Genomic DNA, 23,520 nt, shown 5'->3' on the forward strand with positions numbered 1-23,520 from the left:
ATAATGTCTCTGAGAATTAACTCTTTCTGGAAACAACTCTGCAGAGCCTTAATCCTGACTTGATACATGGTCCCTGAAGATTCTAGAAAGAATCCCAATGGGGAAAGAGACCATAGAGAGCCATACAGAGGTTGAGACCATGGACCTTTTAAAAAAAAAAAAAAAATTCCAGTGATGTCCTCAAGGAGCGGCTAGCTTAAAAACTTCTTGGAAGGAGAAGGAGAGATCTTTGTTACAAACTTCCGTCCCTCCTCCTGCTTCTGTTCCCTTACCCTCTGCCCCCTGCAGAGTTCTGTTTTCTGGGAATCAGCAAGTAAGATCACAAGTAGTCTTTTCTTTTTTCACTCTCTCCCATAAAGAAAGCTTTATCACGTGCGGCCTTAAACTTGCAGCAAATTGCAAAGAAATGGCTCAAAGGCTTCAGCTCTTTCTGTGCCCTGGGAGCTGAGATGCACGTCAGTGGCTTTGCCAGCGTGGCCTGTTCCCTGCAGACTGCCAGAGAAAAGAGGCCAAGAGGAAAGAGAAAAGAGAAGAAACTGGCCAGGGGTGAGACCATGCCCTGTATCTTCACTTTGCCCTGATCTGTTCTGTGTCCAAGGAGGCTCTCCCCACCTGACAAAATTGTTCAAAGCTGCTGTAGGATCCACCTGCTTCTTCTTTAAGGTTCTTGAGTGTGGTCCAGCCTCTTGCTGGGCACACGGAGGGGAAATGGCCATCTGATCTCCACCTACAGGTAAGATCTGGTTCTCTGCTTTCGTATTTCATGATGATCATATCAGAGTCTCACAGTAGAGAGGTCAATAAACCTTGTGTTCTGCACTGCACATGTCTTACTCATAACACTTCTCATGAAACTTGCGGGGGCCCTTGTAAGGCTGGTGGAAATGGGAAAGGAAACTGGTTAAAGAAGATAAACCCAGAAACTCAGATCTGGGTTCCAATTGTGACTCTGATGCATGTTTTATGGGTTATTTTGGACAAGTCCCTTAATTGCTCTGAGTCATATGATTTTTGTATAAAGCGAGAATTAAAGTGTTAACCTTGTTTTAAGGATTAGCACAAAGTATATAAATCACCTGGAACATAAACAGTATTTGTTAAATCTGCATCTGACACAAACAGTTACTTGTAGGAGGGGATCAGCTTTCTAAACAATGCATATTCCTTAGAAAGTACCTAGAGGTTATTTTCCCTCCTGAAGGAAGGGATCCTGGTGTCCACCAGACAAGCTAGTGCAAGGCTTTTCCTCATGGGAGATGACTAAAACAAGACAGTGATGGGAGTGGCTGCCTCTCTGACTCTCTCTGTGGGGTGGGTGGAGGCTGACTACTGGACGGAATCTGTTAACAGGATCAGGGCACGGCGGTCAGGCTATTTGCAGGATCCAGCTACAACCTTCCTAGCACACCTGCACTTTTTCAAGATGGGAGTACTGATTATCTTCCAAACCTCTGTGAACAGAGAATTCCATTTTTGGAACTGAAATGAAGAAAAACTGTTTACCTTTTTTTTGGCCTCCAGAGTAAATTATACTCCAACCCAGAGTGTTGAAGGGAAACGTTGCGGAAATCTGTTCAAGTTGTGCGAGAAAAAGTAAGGATTTGCCAAATGCAAGTCCTGCTAAATAACTGCCCTCAGTCTATTTCTGCAATTGCTAATGGAGAGAGAAACAGGGCAAGGGCAAGTGTACTGGTAAGCCCAGAGAATTTCTCCATTCATGTCCCTGAGCATCGCCTTTCCTCTTCTTTTCACAGACAGATGAAAAGCTCAGTCCTCAATAATGTAGCCTCTTTGAAACATACTATACTTGAGAGGATATGCAAATTAACCATCAAGATTACAGTGTCTTTTCAGTAAAACTATGCAGTGTCAATATTTTGATCTAGATGTTATTTTGCCTTAATACAACATCAGTTAGGAATTCTCTTGTTCTGTTATCCCTTTGGATTCTAGTGAGAGTGATTTTTGTGTCAACATCTCTAAAGAGAAGACAATGTGTTTGGTGTCCCAAGTTTTTAATATTATTTTCAACATTTTTCCCTCTTTAGCATTCTAGATATGATCCTTTGAGTCTTTTCAATGTATGTCTACCATAACTAATAGTGTATTTTATTATTAAATAATTTATTATTTCTGGCCACTGACTTTACTATTATGACTGATCAGAAATATACCTGAACTCCTAAAACAGTAGTCCAGTGTGTATTACAGAGTTTAGTTTGTGGAAGAGAATTGCATTTTACATGGTAAATTTGATATTATTTATTTTGTATTTTAAAATCTTTCTGGTATATATTTCTTGCTGGGTGATATTTCTATATCTTTAATATTTAAAATATTTTTTCACATAGGAAATGTATATTCATTATAGAAAAATTAGAAAATATAGACATACAAAACATTTTAAGTTATCTGCAATGTCACCAGCCAAAAATAAAGTGTTAACCTATTTTTTTAATTTATTTATTTTTAATTGGAGGATCATTGCTTTACAATGTTGTTTGGTTTCTGCCATACATCACCATGAATCAGCCATAGGTATACATATGTCCCCTTCCTCTCGAACCTCCCTCCCACCTCCCACTCCATCCCACCCTTCTAGGTTGTCACAGAGCCAGGCTGAGCTTCCTGTATTATACAGAGACTTTCCATTAGCTATCTACTTTACATATGGTAATGTATTTTTATATATTTCAATAATACTCTCTCAATTTGTCCCACCCTCTCCTTTCCCTGCTGTGTCCGTAAGTCTGTTCTCTATGTCTGAATCTCTATTCCTGCCCTGCAAATATGTTTAGCAGTATCATTTTTCTAAAATCCGTATATCTGTGTTAACATGATATTTGGGTTTTTTTTTCTGACTTATTTCACTCTATATAATAAGCTCTAGGTTCATCCACCTCACTAGAACTGACAAAAATTCATTGCTTTTTATGGTTGAGTAATTTTCCACTGCATATATGTACAACAGCTTCTTTATCTGTTCATCCATTGATGGACATCTAGGTTGCTTCCATGCCCTGGCTGTTGTAAATAGTGCTGCAGTGAATGCTGGGGCACATGTGTCTTTTTCAATTATGATTTTCTCAGGGTGTATGCCAAGTAGTGGGATTTCTAGGTCATATGCTAATTTTATTCCTAGATTTTTTAAGGACTCTCCATACTGTTCTCCATAGTGGCTATATCCAATTACAAAATTCCCACCAACAGTGCAAGGGGGTTCCCTCTTCTCCACATCCTCTCCAGCATTTGTTTGCAGATTTTTAATGATAACCATTTTGACCAGTGTGATGTGATACCTCATTGTAGTTTTGATTTGAATTTCCCTAATAATAAGCAATGTTGAGCATTTTTCATGTGTTTATTAGCCTTCTGTATGTCTTCTTTGGAGAAACGTCTGTTTAGGTCTTCTGCCCATTTTTTTATTGTTTTTTTTTTTTATATTGAGCTGCATGAGCTGCTTGTATATTGTGAACATTAATCCTTTTTCAGTTTCTTTATTTGCAATTATTTTCTCCCACTCTGAGGGCTGTCTTCATTTTGTTTATGGTTTCCTTTGCTGTACAAAGCTTTTAAGTTTAATTCAGTCCCATGTATTTATCTATATTTCCATTTTTCTAGGAGATGAGTTGTAGAGAATCTTGCTGTGATTTATGTCAAAGTGTGTTCTGCTTAGTTTATCTTTATGTAAGGTGTTATGAGTGTTCTAATTTCACTCTTTTATATATAGCTGACCATTTTCTTAGGGCCATTTATTGAAGAGACTGTCTTTTCTCCATTATATATCCGTGCCTCCTTTAACAAAGATAAGGTACCCGTGGATTTAACTCTGGGCTTTCTATCTTGTTCCATTGGTCTGTACCCTTGCTAAGTCACTTCAGTCATATCTGACTCTTTGCAACCCTGTGGACCTAACCTGCCAGTCCCTCTGTCAATGGAATTCTCTAGGCAAGAATACTGGAGTGGGTTGCCATGCCTTCCTCCAGGGGATCTTTCCAGCCTAGGGATCAAAACTGCATCTGTTATATCTGCCTGCATTGGCAGTGGGTTCTTTACCACTAGCACCACCTGGAAAGCTCTCCATTGGTCTATATTTCTGTTTTTATGCCAGTGCCATACTGTCTTGGTTGCTGTAGTTTTGTAGTATAGTCTGAAATCAGGAAGCCTGATTCCTCCATCTCCATTTTTATTTCTCAAGATTTCTTTGGCTGTTTGGGGTCTTAAGTGTTTCCGTACAAATTGTGAAAGGGTAGTATAATCATTTTCACAATATTCATTCTTCTGATCCAAGAACATGATATACTTTCCATTTGTTTATGTCTTCTTTGATTTCTTTCATCAGTGTGTATAGTTTTCTGTATACAGCTCTTTTGTCTCCTTGGGTGAGTATTCCTAGATATTTTTATTATGGTGAATAGGATTGATATCTTGATTTCTCTGGGTTTTCATTTATAGGGTATAGGAATGCAAGTGATTTATGTGTATTGATTTTGTATTCTGCAACTTTACTAAACTCACTGATTAGCTCTAGTAATTTCCCGATAGTATCTTTAGGGTTTTCTATGTATATTATTGGGCTTCCCAGGTGGCACTAGTATAGTATCATGTCATCTGCAAACAGTGAGAGTTTTACTTCTTTTCCAATCTGTATTCCTTTTATTTCATTTTCATCTCTGATTGCAATGGATAGGACTTCCAACTATATTGAATAGTAGTGGTGAGAGTGGGCACCCTTGTCTAGTTCCTGATCTTAGAAGAAATGGTTTCAGTACCATTGAGAATAATATTTGCTGTGGGTTTATCATATACGGCCTTTATTATGTTGAGGTAGGTTCCTTTCATGCCAATTTTCTCAAGAGTTTTCTTATAAATAGGTGTTGAATTTTATCAAAAGCTTTTTATGCATGTACTCAGATTATCATATGATGTTTATCTTTCAATTTGTTAATATGGTGTATCACACTGATTGATTTGAGTATATTGAAAATTCTTGCATCCCTTGGATAAACCCAACTTGATCATGGTGTGTGATCTTTTTAATGTGTTGTTGGATTCTGTTGGCTAGAATTTTGTTGAAAAATTTTGCATCATGTTCATCAGTGATATTGGCCTATAATTTTCCTTTTGGGGCATGTCTTTGTCTGGCTTTGGTATCAGGGTGTTGGTGGCCGCATAGAATGAGTTTAGAAGTATTCCTTCCTCCACAATGTTTTGTAAGACTTTGGAAGAGAATGATAGGTGTTAGCTCTTCTCTAAACATTTGATAGAATTCACCTGAAAAACCATCTGGCCCTGGGCTTTTGTTTTTGGGGGGAGATTTTGGATCAAAGCTTTGATTTCAGTGCTTGTGATTGGCTTGTTCAAAATTTCTTTTTTCCTAGTTCAGTCTTGGCAAGTTGAACTTCTCTAAGAATCTGTCCATTTCTTCCAGGTTATCCACTGCATTGGCATATAGTTGCTTGTGATAGTCTCCTTTGATCCTTTGTATTTCTGCTTTGTCTGTTGTAATCTCTCCCTTTTATATCTGTGTTTGCCCTATATAATAAGCTGCTCCTATGTTTGGTGCATAAACATTTACATTTGTTACATCTTCTCTGATTGATCTCTTGATCTTTATATAGTGTCCTTCCTTATCTCTTATATCATGCTTTATTTTAAGGTCTATTTTGCCTGATACAAGAATTGCTACTCCAGCTTTCTTTTGATTTCTACTTGTGTGGACTGTTTTTTTCCACCCTCTTGCTTTCAGTCTGTATGTGTCTCTATGTCTGAAAAGTCTTTTGTAAATAGTATAGGTCTTGTTTTTGTATCCATTCAGCCAGTCCGTGCTTTTGGCTTTCTACTTTAATTTATTTACATTTAAAGTAGTTATTGATATATATGTACCTATTGACATTTTATTAATTTCTTTTAGTTTGTTTCTATAGAACTTTTCCTTCTTTTGTGTATCCTTCCTCTAGAAGTCCCTTTAGCATTTGTTGTAAAGCTAGTTTGATGATACTAAATTCTCTTAGCTTTTGTTTGTTTGTAAAGATTTTTATTTCTCCATCAATTTTTAATGAGATCCTTGCTGGGAAGAGTAATCTTGGTTGTAGATTTTTCCCTTTCATTACTTTAAATATATCCTGCCATTCCCTTCTGGCCTGCAGAGTTTCTGTTGAAAGATCAGCTGTTGACTGTATGGGGTTTCCCTTTTATATTACTTTTTGCTTTTCCCTTGCTGGTTTTAATATTTTTCCTTGTATTTAATTTTTGTTAGTTTGATTAATATGTGTCTCAGCATGTTTCTCCTTGGGTTTATCCTGTATGGGACTCACTGTGCTTCTTAGACTTCATTTTTGACTATAATCTTTTCACAAGTTTTCTCAGACCCTTTCATTTTCTCTTCTTCTGCTGCAGCTGCTGCTAAGTCGCTTCAGTCGTGTCCGATTCTGTGCGACCCCATAGATGGCATCCCACCAGGCTCCTCTGTCCCTGGAATTCTCCAGGCAAGAATACTGGAGTGGGTTACCATTTTCTTCTCCATCTCTTCTTCTGGGACCCTAGAATTCAAATGTTGGTCTGTTTAATATTGCTCCAGAGACTCTTGAGACTATCCTCAATTCTTTTCATTCTTTTTTTTTCCTATATTCTACTCTTCAGCAGTTATCTCCAATATTCTATCTTCCAGCTCCAATACTTTGAATACTCCAGCTCCAATACTTTGATGCTTCAATATGTTGCCTACCTATAGCAAAGACCTGACTCATTGGAAAAGACCCTGATGCAGGGAAAAATTGAGGGCAAGAGAAGAAGTAGGTGACAGAGGATGAGATGGTTGGATGACATGACTGACTCAATGGACATGAGTTTGCGCATACTCAGGAAGACAGTGAAGGACAGGGATGCCTGGCATTCTGTAGTTCATGGGGTTGTAAAAAGTCAGATATGACTTAGCAACTGAACAACAGCAAATTTTCCAGCTCACTTATCCATTCTTCTGCCTTAATTATTCTGCTATTGATTCCTTTTAGAGTATTTTTAATTTCAGTAATTGGGTTGTTTGTCACTGTCCACTCTTTTATTTCTTCTAGGTCCTTGTTAAATGTGTTAAATAATTTTCTCCATTCTACTTTTGAGAGTTTGCATCATCTTTACTATCATTACTCTGAATTCTTTCTCAGGTAGTTTGCCTCTTTCCCCTTCATTTATTTGGTTTTGTGGGCTTTTACCTTGTTCCTTCATTTGTGCAGTGTTTCTTTTTCATTTTATCTATCTTACTCTGTTTTAGGTCTCCTTTCCCTAAGCTATAGGGTCTTAGTTCCTCTTGGTTTTGGTCTCTGCCCTCAGTGGGTGAGGCTGTTCTAATGGCTTGAGTAGGCTTCATTTTGGGCTTCATGGACACTTGTGCCTGTGTTCTGGTGGAAGAGGGTTTTCTTGCCCTCTGATGGGCAGCACTATGTGAGGTGGTGTGTTTTGGGGTGTCTTGGGAAGCCTATCTGCTGACAATCGGGTTTGTGTTCTTGTCTTCCTTGTTGTTTGGGTGAGGCATCCTACATGGAGTGCTGCCAGGTCTTGGATACAGGTGGAGGTCTTCGAGAGAGTTCTCACTAATTAATACTCCCTGGGGTCAGGAGTTCTCTGGCAGTGCAGTGTTCCAGACTCAGAGCTCCCATGCCACAGGCTCAGGCCTCATCTCTGGTCAGGAAACCAACCAGAGGCTACAGGGATGGCTCCCCCCTGCGTGTGACTCAGCAGCAGCACCCTGCACCCATTGGCTGCCCCGCTTTCCTCCAAAGGCATTCCCTGCCACTATCTCCTCCCATTCCCTGGGGCCATCTCCCCACAGTCAACAGCAGTCCTCACCCTGGGATTGCTCTCCAGTCCCTGTGCTCCAGCGCCCGACTGCTGCACGTTCCAGTGGACTTGCATACGTAACCAGGGTATGTAGGGCTGCAGCACAGATCATCTATGTGACTCTCACTCCATTCAGACTGTCACAGATCAGCTCCTCTACTCTCCAACAGCCTTCCCCTTGGTTCCAATCTATTGCCTCAAAGTGGTGGTCTTGCCCCTGTTTTCAGCTCCCCCACACCCTGGGTGCAGGTCCAGTTTGCTCACTCTTCTCTTCTTTTTCCCTTCCTTCCTGCATATTACTGAGATTTGCGTGGATCTATATACTCCTTTCTGGTGGTCAGGGACTCCTGCCTGTTCTCAGCTGGTGCTGTGCAAGATCTGCATCTGAAGGTGTATTCCTGATGCAGTAATGAAAAGAGATGTACTGTCTGTCTACCTACTCCTCTGCCATCTTTTCTTTCCCTAATCTGTTCTTTATAAACTTTCTGTAGCTTTGTTTCTATGTATACACACCAGTGAATGTATGTGTTTCTATTATAAAGTAGTGTTTTATACATATATATATTGTTTTTAAACACTGTATTTTTAAAATCAACTCTGTAATAAAAATAGTTTTATATTTCTATATTCACTTCTTTACACTAATTTCTAATGATTTCAAAGATTTCCTATGTGAGTACACCATAATTTGTGGACATTTAGGTAATCTTTTAAAAGTAATATGTCTCTACAGGGGTTTAATTAAAGGTATTTTTGTAGTAAAGAAACCTATTTAACTCAATGCTTCACAAATGTTCTTTCGCTGTTCTGGCAAAATGTCATTCTGAAAAGCTAGTTTTAATGATTAAGTGGTTATAAGAAACTGGCTGGGTCATCCCAGTGCACCAGCCCCAAGCATCCTGTATCCTGCATCGAACCTGGACTGGCGATTCGTTTCACATATGATATTATACATGTTTCAACCAATACAATATTGAAAGTAATTAGCCTCCAATTAAAATAAAAAATTTTATATTAAAAAAATAAAAAGGACTATTTGACAAAAAAAAAAAAAAGCTGGCTGTTGGTATCAAATGGTAAAAAAGAATATCTATATATTCAATTTCTTAAAAATTTTAAAATCATGAATGCCTATTGAACTTTATCACCTGATATGCTGCATCTTCTGAAGCATATTATTATTATTTTTTATTTTGAATTTTTCAGCTTTATTGAAATATGATTGACAATAAAGATTGTATATATGTAAGGTATACAATGTGATGTCTTGATATATTATACATGTACCCTTTAAAATTTTTAATATGATGATATAGGTGAAAAGTTCCTAATATTAATCAATTGTTATATTTTTTAATGTTAATTATAGAATTTTAATTAATTGTATTTTCTAGTATTTTATTTAGGGTTTTGGCATCTCAAAGTTGGTTCTTTTCATTTGTGGTGCTATCTTAATGAGATTTTGTTATCAAGATGATTCTGGCTTGGTCAAATGAATAGAGACTATTAGCATCTGTTTCCATTACCTACTATTTTTCCTTAAAGGATATTCCTTGATAAAGCACCCCTGTTACATCATCTAATCTTACTTTTTTTATTTAGGGGCTAGGTTTAGAGTATTTTTTTTTTTTTTAATTTTATTTTATTTTTAAACTTAACATAACTGTATTAGATTTGCTACTGTCTTCCTTAGCTGTGTTTTTCTCCTGGTTTGTATCAATATAGCAACTTATATTTGCTAGAAAGTTATCCATTTTGGAAAGACCTTAAAGTTATTTCTATATAATTTCCATAATTTTTATTTTGTATTCTCCTAAACATCTGTGTTTAGATCTTACAAATATTGTGTTCTTGTGTCTTTGTCTTTTGCTCTTGTTTAGAATTCTCTGCTCTTTGTTTATTTTTTGGCTTTAAAATTTTTTGTTTTCCTCACTTTCCTTTATCCATTTTTAAAAAGTTAAATTTATGCATGTTTATGAAATTGAATAATCTAAAAGTATAATAGCAAGTTTAAAACAAAAACAAGTCCTTGACCTACCCTTCTCAACCCATTTCTCATTCCCTGGAGAAAACCCGTCCACTTTTAAATCTTTTAGGTCTTTCTTCTGTTATTTAACTCCATATCTCAAAATACAACCCGTTCACTGCTATTTCTTGATTTTTCAATTTAAGATACTATCTAGGAAATCAAACTATGAAAGATGATACTGAGTATCATAGAACAAGCATTACATAAAGTCAAGGTAATATACACATGCATATGCGTGATCAGTAGCTCGGTTGTGTCCCCACGGACTGTAGTGTGCCATGGACCATAGCCCACCTGGCTCAGAGACCCCATGGACTGTAGCCCATCAGGCTTCTTTGTCCATGGGATTCTCCATGGAGTATTCTTTGTACTCTTCTCCATGGACAAGAATACTAGAGTGGGTTGCCATGCGTTCTTCCAGGAGCTCTTCCCAAGCCAGAGATTGAACCCACATCTCCTACACTGGCAGGCAGATTCTTTACCACTAAGTCAGCTGGAGATACTATCTATGAATTCAAACTATGAAAGATGAGGTTGGATAGACATAGAACAATCATTACATAAAGGCAAAGTAATACACATATAGAATCATTTTAAATTTCTACCACAGAATATTAAGTTTTATCCCTAATGTCATTCTTTTAATGTGATGAGAATATAGAAAATCTCTATTTATGTATAAATACGTCATCTAATAAACATTAGGGTGATCCAGAAGTTATTTTATTTCTAAATCCCTTCACTAAGATCACTTTAGCAGGCAGGCAGTGAGCTATATGGAATCCTAAAGAAGTGGGGGCATAGGATATGTAAATAGTGATGAGAATCAAAAGAAAAGTTTAGAGTATATGAACCTGTGAAAAGTTTGATAAGGACAAAGGAGGGTGGGAAATTAGACTCAGGAAAGGAGGTGTCTTACTTACTTTAAAGCACACCAAAGACTACTTGGGCCTGAATGAAAACTAAGCCTGAGGCATAAATCATGCAGCTTCCCTATTTGTCAAACTACAGTGTTACACAGAGTGGTCCCCTTCTCCCCCCACCCATGTTTTAAGACTTCCTTTGGATGCTACAGCCTTACAGGAGTCACAGTGTATTGTAGGCATCTACCAGGGGCATCAGTCTTTTCTATTCATTCCACAAAGATAATAGATTTAAAGGTTTTAAAGACTTAATTCCAATGAATCAATATTCAAATGGCTGAATTCCTCTTCCTCACTTCCTGCTTGCCTCTAGTTTTAGTTGGCAAGACCACAAAGTCAGCAAAATTCTCCCTTTTTATTTATTCCAAAGGCAACATTTAAATTTATTCTTTGCTATAATGAGGCTTACTGGAGGGATTGAGAAAGAATGCTGGCTACAGACTCCCAATAGCAGGATTACTTAATCAGTTATCCTGGTCGATTTTAATTGAAAAACTTTGCCAACTTACTGTGGTAAAATAAGGGAGCTTCACATAGTGTTTTGTCTACAGAATTGTGATCTACTGTGAAATAAAATCATTGTTTAACAAACTGCATGGAAATTAAAACCGGATGTGTACTAATTTTTTTTTTTACTTTAAAAATCAACTTTGACAGATCAGAATCAAGGAACTTTTTCAAAATGGACACTTCATCCAAAGAAAATATCCAGTTATTCAGCAAAAATTCCATGCAACCTGTTGGGAGGCTTTCTTTTAAAACAGAATATCCCTCCCCAAAGGAGAAACCACCCTGCTGTGGTCAACTAAAGGTAACAAGCAATTAAGTGATTAACAACCATAAGTGGTTAAATGAAGAGTGTCAGAGAATTTGATGGAGTCCATGCTCTTGGCTCCCGATCCAGATATTTTCTACACATTGTAACTACAAGTGAGACATTTTTTTCCATTTTAAAAAATAATCTTAACTTACGGTTGCCAGGGGGAAGGATGGCGGGAGGGATAGTCAGGGAGTTTGAGATGAACATGTACGCATTGCTATACTTAAAATGGATAATCAACAAGGACCTACTCTATAGCACATGGAATTCTGCTCAATATTATATGGCAGCCTGGTTGGGAAGGAAGTTTGGGAGAGAATACATACATGGCTGAGTCCCTTTGCTCTCTACCTGAAACTATCACAAACATTGTTAATTAGCTATACCCCTGTACAAAATACAAAGTTTAAAATGAAAAATAAAAAGTGATCTTAGATGACATTTATGAAAATCACATTTTGCCAGACAGCGAAAGCAATCTTTGCTTGACCATGCAGGTTAAATTTCTAATTACTTTTCTGGCTTACTTGAATGTCCCTCCTAAACAGAAAGAAGAGAGGTAAAAGAAACTATTATTTATTAAGTATCTACCATGGATCAGTTACTATGCTATGCACAGTTGCAACATTTAATCTACAAAACATCCATTTTATTCTTGTTCTATAAACAAAAATTTTGACTTTCCTACTTACATGGTAAGGGACAGAATTCCCTTTTAAATGGAACTCAATGTGACTCCAAGTTTCTGTACCTTCTTCACATCAAACATATTCAATGCTTTTTCCATATAATCTACCTATGGATACTCCATCACAGACCCAGGAATAACAAAACACACAAGCCGGATATCAAACAAATATTTTGTTCATTGAATAAGAATCTGAGTGTTGATTTAACTTTAATACGAACTTAATCACTAGGAATAGTAGTTCTACTTCTCAGTCTATTGTGTTCCTGCTGGAACATGTACCATCCCTGTGAAATACAGTCATGATAAGATGTTAAGTGTCTAGTTTATGGTTTTTATTTTCTTACCTTTCAATGGCTCCTTCCTCCTTCTGCTTCCCCAAGCAATGGATCTTCTTTTCAAAGCCAAGACACCTTTAAATATCCTTTGGGGAGGGGAGGTGAAAGGGAAAAAAGAAATTCGATATACATTATACATGAAAATCTATTACTTCTAAGAAAATTTGAATTTTTAGAACTTCACATGAGCTTGAGGTGGAAAGAAGACTGTTACTGTGCTTGAATGAAATCGTCGATGGTAACAAGCTTGTTCCATGGTTCTTGGTTTGTGTTTGTCTCTTTGTTTATCAAATTTACAGTTTTAAGTCAGGCTGGATTTAGACTAAGTGTGACCTGTCATATTTTCCAGGTGTTCTTGGGTGCCTTGTCTTTCGTATACTTTGCCAAAGCACTGGCAGAAGGCTATCTGAAAAGCACCATCACTCAGATAGAGAGAAGGTTTGATATCCCTTCTTCACTGGTGGGCATTATTGATGGTAGTTTTGAAATTGGTATGTATTACAGATACCTGACTTTACTTTTAAGTACAAAGTTTCTAGGCATGACTGAAGGACATCCTCACTGCACGTTGTTATCTGCTCTATGTGTAAAATCAGACTTTATGTGTAAGATCTTATTTGGACATAATTTGCCACGGCCTTGGGCTGCAATGTGTACATATGTGCTCAGCCATGTCTGGCGCTTTTGTGACTCCAGCGACCGTAGCCCACCAGGCTCCTCTGTCCACTGAATTTCCCAGGCAAGAATACTGGAGTGGGTTGCTATCTCATTCCTCAGGGAATCTTCCCGATCCAGGGATCGAACCCAGGTCTCCTGCATTGCAGGTGGATTCTTAACCACGGAGCCACCTGGGAAGCCCTGTGCTACCAGGCAATTTGTTCTCTCCAAGTAAACAATTAATGTCCTGTCTCAGATTTTCTCTATCATATGACTCACACAAGTTTTCAATCAGAGTGAGATTTTTTCAAAGAGAGAGGGTGAGATGCTGCTGGTATTTTGAGTTAGAAGTGTATAGGAAACATCTTTACAAAAGTTATATTCTGGAAGCCCTGTGATTCAAAATTTGGAAGAATTCAAAGGAGGTCTTTGAATTATTACAATAAAAATTTTACAATAAAAATGTATTGTGATAATTTAAGAAAAAGTTAAGCCATAAAAGGAGTGTTTCTGCCCAGTGGCCTAGAAACAAGATAAAGGAATTCTATTAATAACAACACTAAAGCAAAGCAGGAAACAAAAATTCTACTCTCTGGGGTCTTTGGTTAGCCACCAACTCTATACTTCCTCTTAGGACTTGAAAAGACCAAGAGATTTTAGTCACTGTTTTGGAAGTATTTTAAAGAGTGTAATCCCACTTACTCATCTTCCTAAACTGATAAACTAAGAGTCTTTGATCTTTGGTTGAAATAAACAAATCAGTAGCCTCTGTGGTCCTTACTGCCTATTGAAATTCAAGTAATGTGCTATAATAATGGCTCCAGGCTCGGCTTCACTTGAACCTTTAGAAGAGTGAAGAAATATTTTTCAACTCTTCAACAATTACTTGTTTCATTCTGTTGGGTCATAGGCTAGCAAGCCCTGTACTTGGCCTAGCTTTTTTATAAGATTTTTTTTTAATTGAAGAATAATTGCTTTACAGTCTTGTGTTGGTTTCTGCTATACATCAATGTGAACCAGTCACAGATATATATACTTCCTCTCCCTCTTGAACCTCCCTCCCACCTCTCTCCCCATCTGACCCCTCTAAGTTGTTACAGAGTCCCGGTTTGAGTTCCCTGAGTCATAAAGCAAATTCCTATTGGCTATCTATTTTACATATGGTAATATATGTTTTCATGTTACTTTCTCCATACATCCCACCCTCTCCTTCCTCCCCCCCACCCCACCACCCCCACCATATTCCTAAGTCTCTAACTGAAGACATAGAGCCTGGAGTCAGTGACAGAGACATCAATGGTTTAACTGAGAAGCCTTACCTGTCTGAAGCAATGCCCTGGAGCAACGCCCCACCGTGTATGAGGAAGAGGACAGGCAGGAAGACGTGGTGGTAGTCTTTGCTCCAGGGGAGGAGCGGGGAGCTTACCGTTCATAGGGGGAATTCATTTCAGGTTGGCTCATTTGTTTCCCAGGACCAGTAGGAGACACGCCCCCTCATTGTCTCTTTTATAAGCTATTCTGTGGAGATGTTCTGATCTGAAGTTAGAACAATCAGTAGCTGGAGGGGCAAGTATATAGGAAGGTCAGTCATGTGAGTAGGGTGTAACTGAAGCATGCCATGGTTGGACAGGGGATGTGCAGAGAGCAAGAGAACAGTTGTCCTGGGTGGCCTGATCATACAAGTTCATACTATGTATTTCAGTTCTTACCCTAAATAACTTGAGAAGGAAATGGCCACCCATTCCAATGTTCTTGTCTGGAAAATCCCATGGACAGAGAAGACTGGTGAGTTACAGTCCCTGGGGTTGCAAAGAGCTGGACATGACTTACTGACTGAGCATGCACCCTAAATAACACAATAAGAATGAAGAGAGTATATAGGTAATCTTTTACCTTCAGACTTTTGCTTCCCAAATCCATCTTTAATCACCTTATCAGAAAAAAATGTCTTGGATCAGTGCTAGTCAAACATTAACATTCACACGAATGACTGGACAATTTTGTTAAAATGCATAGACTGATTCTGTAGGAAGGGAAGTAAGGTCCTGCATATCTAACAAGTTTCAATACAATGTTAATGCTATTCATCAATGGGCTGTAATCTGTGTAACAAGTTTATAAAACATCTGATTGTATCACTCCCTTGTGTAAACTCCTTAGATCAGTGGTTCCCAACCTTTTTGGCAACAGGGACCAGTTTCATGGAAGACAATTTTTCCATGAATGGCATGGGGTGGGGGGAATGGTTTTGGATGATTACCTTGCAATAAGTATATTACATTTATTGTTCATTTTATACCTATTATTATAATATTGTGATATATAATGAAATTACTGTATACCTCACCATAATGCAGAATCAGTGGGAGCCCTGAGCTTATTTTCCTGAGCTCAGGCAGTAATGTGAGCGATGGGGAGCTTCCTGTAAATATAGATGAAGCTTCACTCACTTGTCCAGTGCTCACCTCCTGCTATGTCCCCCGTTCCTAATAGGCCACAGACTAGTACTAGTCCATGGCCCTGGGATTTATGGGACCCCTGCCTTAGACAGGTCTGGTTAGTAGATGTATTCTTTGATGCCTGCCCTACCTACAACCCCAAATAGAATGAAAAACCATGGATGAACTTCCCTGGTGATCCAGTGGTTAAGAATCTACCTCAAATGCAGGGGACGTGGTTCCAATCCTTGCTCAAGGAAGATTTCACATGCCTTGGGGCAACTGAGCCTGCAAGCCACAACTACTAAAGCTTGCATGCCCTAGAGTTCATGCCCCACAATAAGAGAAGCTACCACACAATGAGAAGCCTGTGCCCTATAACTAGAGACTAGCTCCTGCTTGCTGCAACTAGAGAAAGCCGGCACACAGTAATGAAGACCCAGCACAGCCAAAAATAACAAAAAAGGCCATGGAGAGTCAAGGTAAAGGTAACACTGCATCAAGAGAAGAAACAAGTACAAAGAGGAAACTGATGCAGATCAAAAGAATAAATTAGATTTACAGAAAGAAGAAGAAATACACAGATATAAAATTATACATGAAATATTTCTTTGATTATTGCTTACTCTAGGTTATAGTATAAAAACATTTTAGAGCTGAAGAAACTTAGAATCTGGTCCAAACTTACTCTTAGATTCCCAGACCCCAGTGCAAAACTTGAGAGGATGTACATTTAATAGAGGGTACGAATGTTACACAGGAAGTGAAAAAGGACGCTGAGTCTAAATTCATATTAACCCTTCCAGAGCATTCTAAGGATAGAAATTATTTACTGGATTAGATGCAATAAAAGTCCTCTTACTTCCATTGCAAAACTTTATCCCAAACACCAAGGGATTGCTCTAGTTAATTGCAAGCCCTAATTTTCCAGAAAAGTGGGTTTCCTGACTGTAATTTTAATTCATTCCTTTGTCTCTCTCCACATTCCTTTCTTCCAGTGTTCTGGACCCATTCCCACCCTCTGTCTCTAGCTTTAAATTATTCAATTAGTTTTTGGAGAACAATTTCATTTATCCTCTAATATCAATTGTCCTTATCATCTAATATCCACATACTGGACATTCCGTTTCTTCCCAAGTATACTGGAGGAAAGTAAAATTTTTTCTATATCAAGACCTACTAATATTTCTAGATATTAATTCTTTGTTACAAATATTTTCCCAGGTGTTTTCTTCTAAATATGTAAAAGCTTTTGCTTTTTAAGGCGGTTTTGGGTTCACAACAAGAGTGAGCAGATAGAGATTTCTCATATACCCTCTACCTGCACACATTCATAGCCTCCCCCATTATCCACATCCCCCACCAGAGTGGGACATTCATTATAGTTGATGACATACAATGACACCTCATTATCATTCAGAGTCCAGAGTTTACACTAAGGTTCACTGTTGGTGTTATGTAGTCTATGGGATTGAAAAAATGTATAATGACAGGTATCCACTATTATAGTATCATACAGAGCACTATGAATGCCCTAAAAATCCTCTGTGCTCTGCCTATCCATCCATCCTTACCCACTATCCCTTGGTAACTACTGACCTTTTAACTGTCTCCATAGTTTTGCCTATGTCAGAATATTATATATTTGGAAGCATACAGTATGTAGCTTTTTCAGATTGGCTTTTTTCACATGGCAATAAGCATTTAAAGTTCTTACAGGTCTTTTCATACTGGGTAAATAATTTTTTTAGCGCTGAATAATAATGCATTTTCCGGATGGACTTTAGTTTATCTATTCATCTACTAAAGGACTTCTTGATTGCTTCCAAGTTTTGGCAATTATGAATAGAGCTATTATAAACATGTGCAGATTTTTGTATGGGCATAAGTTTTCAGCTCTATGGGTGAAATACATTGGAGCATACTTGCTGGGTCTTATGGGAAGAATATGTTTTGTTTTGTAAGACACTGCCAAATTATCTTCCAAAGTGGCTATACCATTTGGAATGAGAGCTCAACAACAAATGAGAGTTCTTGTTACTCCACACCCTCTGCACCATTTAATGTTCTAGATTTTGGCCATTCTAATAGCTATGTAGTGGTGTTTCATTTTTTTTTTAATTTGTAGTTTCCTGATGACATGCAAACTTGAATATCTCTTTTCTGTGTTTATTTGCCATCGGTGTATCTTTGGTGATCTGTCAAGGTATTTAGCCCACTTTTTTTTTTTTTAATTTTATTTTTAAACTTTACATAACTGTATTAGTTTTGCCAAATATGCCCACGTTTTAAACAAGTTGTTTGTGTTCTTATTGTTAGATTTTAAGCATTCTTCATGTATTTTGGATAACAGTCCTTTATCTGATATGGCTTTTTCAAATATTTTCTCTTGGTATGTGGCTTGTCTTTTAAGTTTCTTAACATTGTCTTTCATAGAGCAGAAAATTTTAATTTTAATAAAGTCTAGCTTATAATTTTTTTCTTTCATGGATTGTGCTTTTGGTGTTATTTCTAAAAAGTCATCACCAAACCTAGGGTCTTCCCTGATGGCTCAGATGATAAAGAATCTGCCTACCAATGCAGGAGACCCAGATTCAATCCCTGGGTCAGGAACATCCCCTAGAGGAGGGAATGGCAACCCATTCCGATATTCTTGTATGGGAAATCCCATGGACACAGGAGCCTTATGAGCTACAGTCCATGGGGTCGCAAAGAGTGGGACACAACTGAATGGCTAACACTTAAACCCAGGGTCATCTAGGTTTTCTACGTTATATTCTAGAAGTATTAGAGTTTTACATTTTACATTTAGATCTGTAATCCGTTTTGAGTTTATTTTTGTGAAAACTAAAGTTTGTGTCTAGATTCAGGATTTTTTGTTGGGTTTTTTTTGCATGTGGGTCAAGTTCTTCCAGAACCACTTATTGAGAAGACTATCTTTGCTTTATTGTGTTGCCTTTGCTCCCTTCTCAAAGACTAGTTAACTATAATTCATGTAGGTCTTTTCTGGGCTGTCTGTTATGTTCTATGTATCTGTTTGTCTTTTCTTTCACCAATGTCACACTGTCTTCATTACTATGGCTTTATTGCATGTCTTGAAATCGGGTGGTGTCTGTCCAACATTTTTTTCTCCAACATTTTGTTGACTGTTCTAGGTATTTTACTTCTCCATGTAAACTTTAGAATCAGTTTGTCACTATCCACAAATAACTTGCTGTGGTTTTGACTGAGATTGCATTGAATACATAGATCAAATAGGAAAGAACTGATGTCTTGACAATACTGAGTCTTCCTATCTGTGGATGTGGGATATAATCTCTCTCCATGTATTGAGTTAGTTGATTTCTTTAGTCAGAGTTTTATAGTTCTCTGCATGTAGATCTTGTACGTATTTTGTTAAATTTATACTTATTTTAGGAGGTGCTAATGTAAATGATATGTTTTTAAACTCCAGTTGTTCACTGCTGGCATACTAGAAAATAATTGACTTTTGTGTATTAACTTTGTATCCTACAACCCTTCTATAGTCACATATTAGTTACAGGAGTTCTTTTGTTAATTTTTTCAGACTTTCTACAGAGATGATCATGTCCTATGGGAAGAAGGACAGTTTTATTTCTTCCTTTCAAATCTGTATACCTTTACTTCCTTTTCTTGTTCTGCTGCATTTAGTTGGACTCCCCGTACAATATTGAAAAGCAATTTTAAGAGGACACATGCTTGCCTCGTGCCTGATCTTAGTGGAAAAGCTTTGAATTTCTTACCATTAATTATGATATTAGCTATGCTTTTTGGTGGTTTTTTAAAAAATCAACTTGAGGACATTCCTCTATCTTTCAAGTTCATGTAGGTTTTTTTTTTTTTTTAATCATGATTGGTTGTAGAATTTTGCCAAATGTTTTTTCTGCACATATTGATATGAGCATGTGATTTTTCTTCTTTAACCTGTTGATGTGATGGATTACATTAATTGATTTTCTATTGCTGAAACAGCCCTGAATACCTGGGATAAGTCCTGCTTGGTATTAATGTATGATTATTTCTATATATTGTTGGATTTGATTTGCTATTATGTTGTTGACAATTTTTGCTCCTATGTTCAGGAGACATTTTAGTTTGTTTTCTTTTCTTGTAATGCCTTTTCTGGTGTTGGTATTAGGGCAGTGTTACCCTCAAAGAATTAGGAGGTATTGCCTCTCTATCTTCCGAAAGAGGTTGTATAGAATTAGTATAATTTCTTCATTAATTGTTTGGAAAAGTTCACAGTGAATCTATCTGGATATTGTACTTTCTGTATTGGTAGAATATTAACTATTGGTTCAGTTTTTTTAAGATATAGGTGTATTCAGATTATCTGTTTCTTTCTATGTGAGTTTTGGTAGATTGTATCTTTCAATTTGAATTCTTCCTTCCCATCCTTTGTATCACTGTAATTAATCATTTTATTTCACTTATATATAAGAAAACATGCATACATAAGAATACATCACTGAAAACATTTTGATATTATTTTGAACTGTTATCTGCTGGACTTATTACAAATAAGAAAAATAAAAGTTTTAAATTTATCTTCACTTATCTCTTTTTCTCTTTAGTTACTAAGTCATGTCTGACTCTTGCAACCCCATGGACTGTAGCCTGCCAGGCTCCTCTGTCCATGGGATTCTCCAGGCAAGAATACTGGAGTGGGTTGCCATTTTCTTCTCCAGGGGATCTTCCTGACCCAGGAATCAAACCCAGGACCCCTGCATTGCAGGCAGATTGTTTACCAACTGAGCTAAGAGGGAAGCCCATCTTTACTTATGTCTTCTCTGAAGCTCATCCTTTCTTTATCTGAGATCTGAGTTTCTGAACTTTATTATTCTTTTTTCTCTAAAGAACTTCTTTTAACATTTCATTCAAGGCAGGTCTACTAGAACCATTTCCTCAATATTTGTGTGATATAGTATTTTCTCTTTGCTTCTGAAGGATAACTGCAGGGTACAGAACTTTAGGTTGGTGGATTTTTTTCTCTCAACACTTTGAAATTCTTTGTATTCTCCTTTCCTGTTTGCATGGTTTTGGAGGAGAAGTAAGATATAATTATTTTCCTCCCCTATAGGTAAGGTTGGCTTTTTCTAAGAAATTATGTCATATTTGATTTTCTATAGTTTGAAAATGACATATCTGGTTTATATTTTTTGGCATTTATCCTGCTCATTGTTCTCATAGCTTTCTAGATCTGTGGTTTGGTGTCTGACATTAATTTGATAGAAATTCTTAGTTGTTATTTTTAAAAATATTTCTTCTATTCCTTTGTCTCTTTCTTCTCTTTCTAGAATTCCCATAACCTGTATGTTACATCTTCTATAGCTCCACATCCTTGGATATTCTGGAATTTTTTTTCAGTTTTTTGCCCTTCACTTTTCTGTTTTGGTGTTTTCTACTGAAATATCTTCAAGTCAGAGATTATTTCCTCAACTGTCTCCAAGATAATCAAAGATATTCTTTACTTCCATTACTGTGTTTCTGTTCTCTAAAATTTTTCTTTATGGATCTTTCTCAGAATTTACATCTCTCTGATTTACATTGCCCATTTGTTCTTGCAAGCTATTTACTTTTTCCATTGAAGATCTTGGCATCTTAATTATAGTTGTCTTACATTTCTAGTCTACCAACTCTGCAATCTCTGCTATGTCTGGTTCTGATGCTTGCTCTGTCTCTTTCAAAAGTTTTTCTTTTTAATTTCAGTATGTCCTTTTTTTTTTTCCTTCATAGCCAGAAAAGATGTACTGGATGAAAGGAACTGCTATAAATAGGCCTTTAGTAATGTGATGGTAATATGTGAGGGAGAGAAAGCATTCTATGGTCCTATGGGTCTTAGGCTCTTTGTGAGTCTGTGCCTCTGGACCGTGAACTTCAGGTGTGCTTTTCAGTCCCCCAACCCCTCATTGGTGGGACAGGATAGCTAGAATGTCTGGAGTTGAGTATCTCCCTTACCCCAGGTCAGCTGGGCTCTAATAATGCCCCAGAAGGTTAGACTCTGGTTACTCAGATAAGATCAGTCACTCTGTCGTGTCCGACTCTTTGCAACCCCATGAATCGCAGCATGCCAGACCTCCCTGTCCATCACCAACTCCCGGAGTTCACTGAGACTCACATCCATCGAGTCAGTGATGCCATCCAGCCATCTCATCCTCTGTCGTCCCCTTCTCCTCTTGCCCCCAATCCCTCCCAGCATCAGAGTCTTTTTCAATAAGTCAACTCTTCACATGAGGTGGCCAAAGTACTGGAGTTTCAGCTTTAGCATCCTTCCTTCCAAAGAAATCCCAGGGCTGATCTCCTTCAGAATGGGCTGGTTGGATCTCCTTGCAGTTCAAGGGACTCTCAAGAGTCTTCTCCAACACCACAGTTCAAAGGCATCAATTCTTCGGCGCTCAGCCTTCTTCACAGTCCAACTCTCACATCCATACATGACCACAGGAAAAACCATAGCCTTGACTAGACGGACCTTTGTTGGCAAAGTAATGTCTCCACTTTTGAATATGCTATCTAGGTTGGTCATAACTTTCCTTCCAAGGAGTAAGCGTCTTTTAATTTCATGGCTGCAGTCACCATCTGCAGTGATTTTGGAGCCCAGAAAAATAAAGTCTGACACTGTTTCTACTGTTTCCCCATCTATTTCTCATGAAGAGGTGGGACCGGATGCCATGATCTTCGTTTTCTGAATATTGAGCTTTAAGCCAACTTTTTCACTCTCCACTTTCACTTTCATCAAGAGGCTTTTGAGTTCCTCTTCACTTTCTGCCCTAAGGGTGGTGTCATCTGCATATCTGAGGTTATTGATATTTCTCCCGGCAATCTTGATTCCAGTTTGTGTTTCTTCCAGTCCAGCGTTTCTCATGATGTACTCTGCATAGAAGTTAAATAGGCAGGGTGACAATATACAGCCTTGACAAACTCCTTTTCCTATTTAGAACCAGTCTGTTGTTCCATGTCCAGTTCTAACTGTTGCTTCCTGAACTGCATACAAATTTCTCAAGAGGCAGATCAGGTGGTCTGGTTTTCCCATCTCTTTCAGAATTTTCCACAGTTTATTGTGATCCACACAGTCAAAGGCTTTGGCATAGTCAATAAAGCAGAAATAGATGTTTTTCTGGAACTCTCTTGCTTTTTCTATGATCCAGAGGATGTTGGCAATTTGATCTCTGGTTCCTCTGCCTTTGCTAAAACCAGCTTGAACATCAGGAAGTTCACGGTTCACATATTGCTGAAGCCTGGCTTGGAGAATTTTGAGCATTACTTTACTAGCGTGTGAGATGAGTGCAATTGTGCAGTAGTTTGAGCATTCTTTGGCATTGCCTTTCTTTGGGATTGCAATGAAAACTGACCTTTTCCAGTCCTGTGGCCACTGCTGAGTTTTCCAAATTTGCTGGCATATTGAGTGCAGCAGTTGCACAGCATCATCTTTCAGGATTTGGAATAGCTCAACTGGAATTCCATCACCTCCACTAGCTTTGTTCGTAGTGATGCTTTCTAAGGCCCACTTGACTTCACATTCCAGGATGTCTGGCTCTAGGTCAGTGATCACACCATCATGATTATCTGGGTCGTGAAGATCTTTTTTGTACAGTTCTTCTGTGTATTCTTGCCACCTCTTCTTAATATCTTCTGCTTCTGTTAGGTCCATACTATTTCTGTCCTTTATCAAGCTCATCTTTGCATGAAATGTTCCTTTGGTATCTCTGATTTTCTTGAAGAGATCCTTAATCTTTCCCATTCTGTTGTTTTCCTCTATTTCTTTGCATTGAT

General features: G+C 37.7%; 1 protein-coding gene across 4 annotated transcripts in view; it reads left to right on the plus strand.

Annotated features, from left to right (window-relative positions):
• Positions 1-212: 212 nt before the first annotated feature.
• The window catches only part of SLCO1C1 (solute carrier organic anion transporter family member 1C1), an 83,235-nt gene continuing 59,927 nt past the window's right edge, over positions 213-23,520 (plus strand). Inside the window, exons 1-4 of one of the 4 annotated variants that reach the window (XM_025283351.3) lie at positions 215-733; positions 1,522-1,692; positions 11,446-11,599; positions 12,984-13,125. In XM_025283351.3, the coding sequence (XP_025139136.2) occupies positions 11,471-11,599; positions 12,984-13,125 (271 nt within the window). In that variant the 5' untranslated portion in view covers positions 215-733; positions 1,522-1,692; positions 11,446-11,470. Of the gene's footprint in view, positions 734-1,521; positions 1,693-11,445; positions 11,600-12,983; positions 13,126-23,520 lie in introns of those variants that run through there. The other 3 variants (XM_025283354.3, XM_006067622.4, XM_025283356.2) reach the window with 3 other exon arrangements.

This window comes from Bubalus bubalis, chromosome 4 (genome assembly GCF_019923935.1).
Source record: "Bubalus bubalis isolate 160015118507 breed Murrah chromosome 4, NDDB_SH_1, whole genome shotgun sequence".
NCBI classification, from domain to species: domain Eukaryota; kingdom Metazoa; phylum Chordata; class Mammalia; order Artiodactyla; family Bovidae; genus Bubalus; species Bubalus bubalis.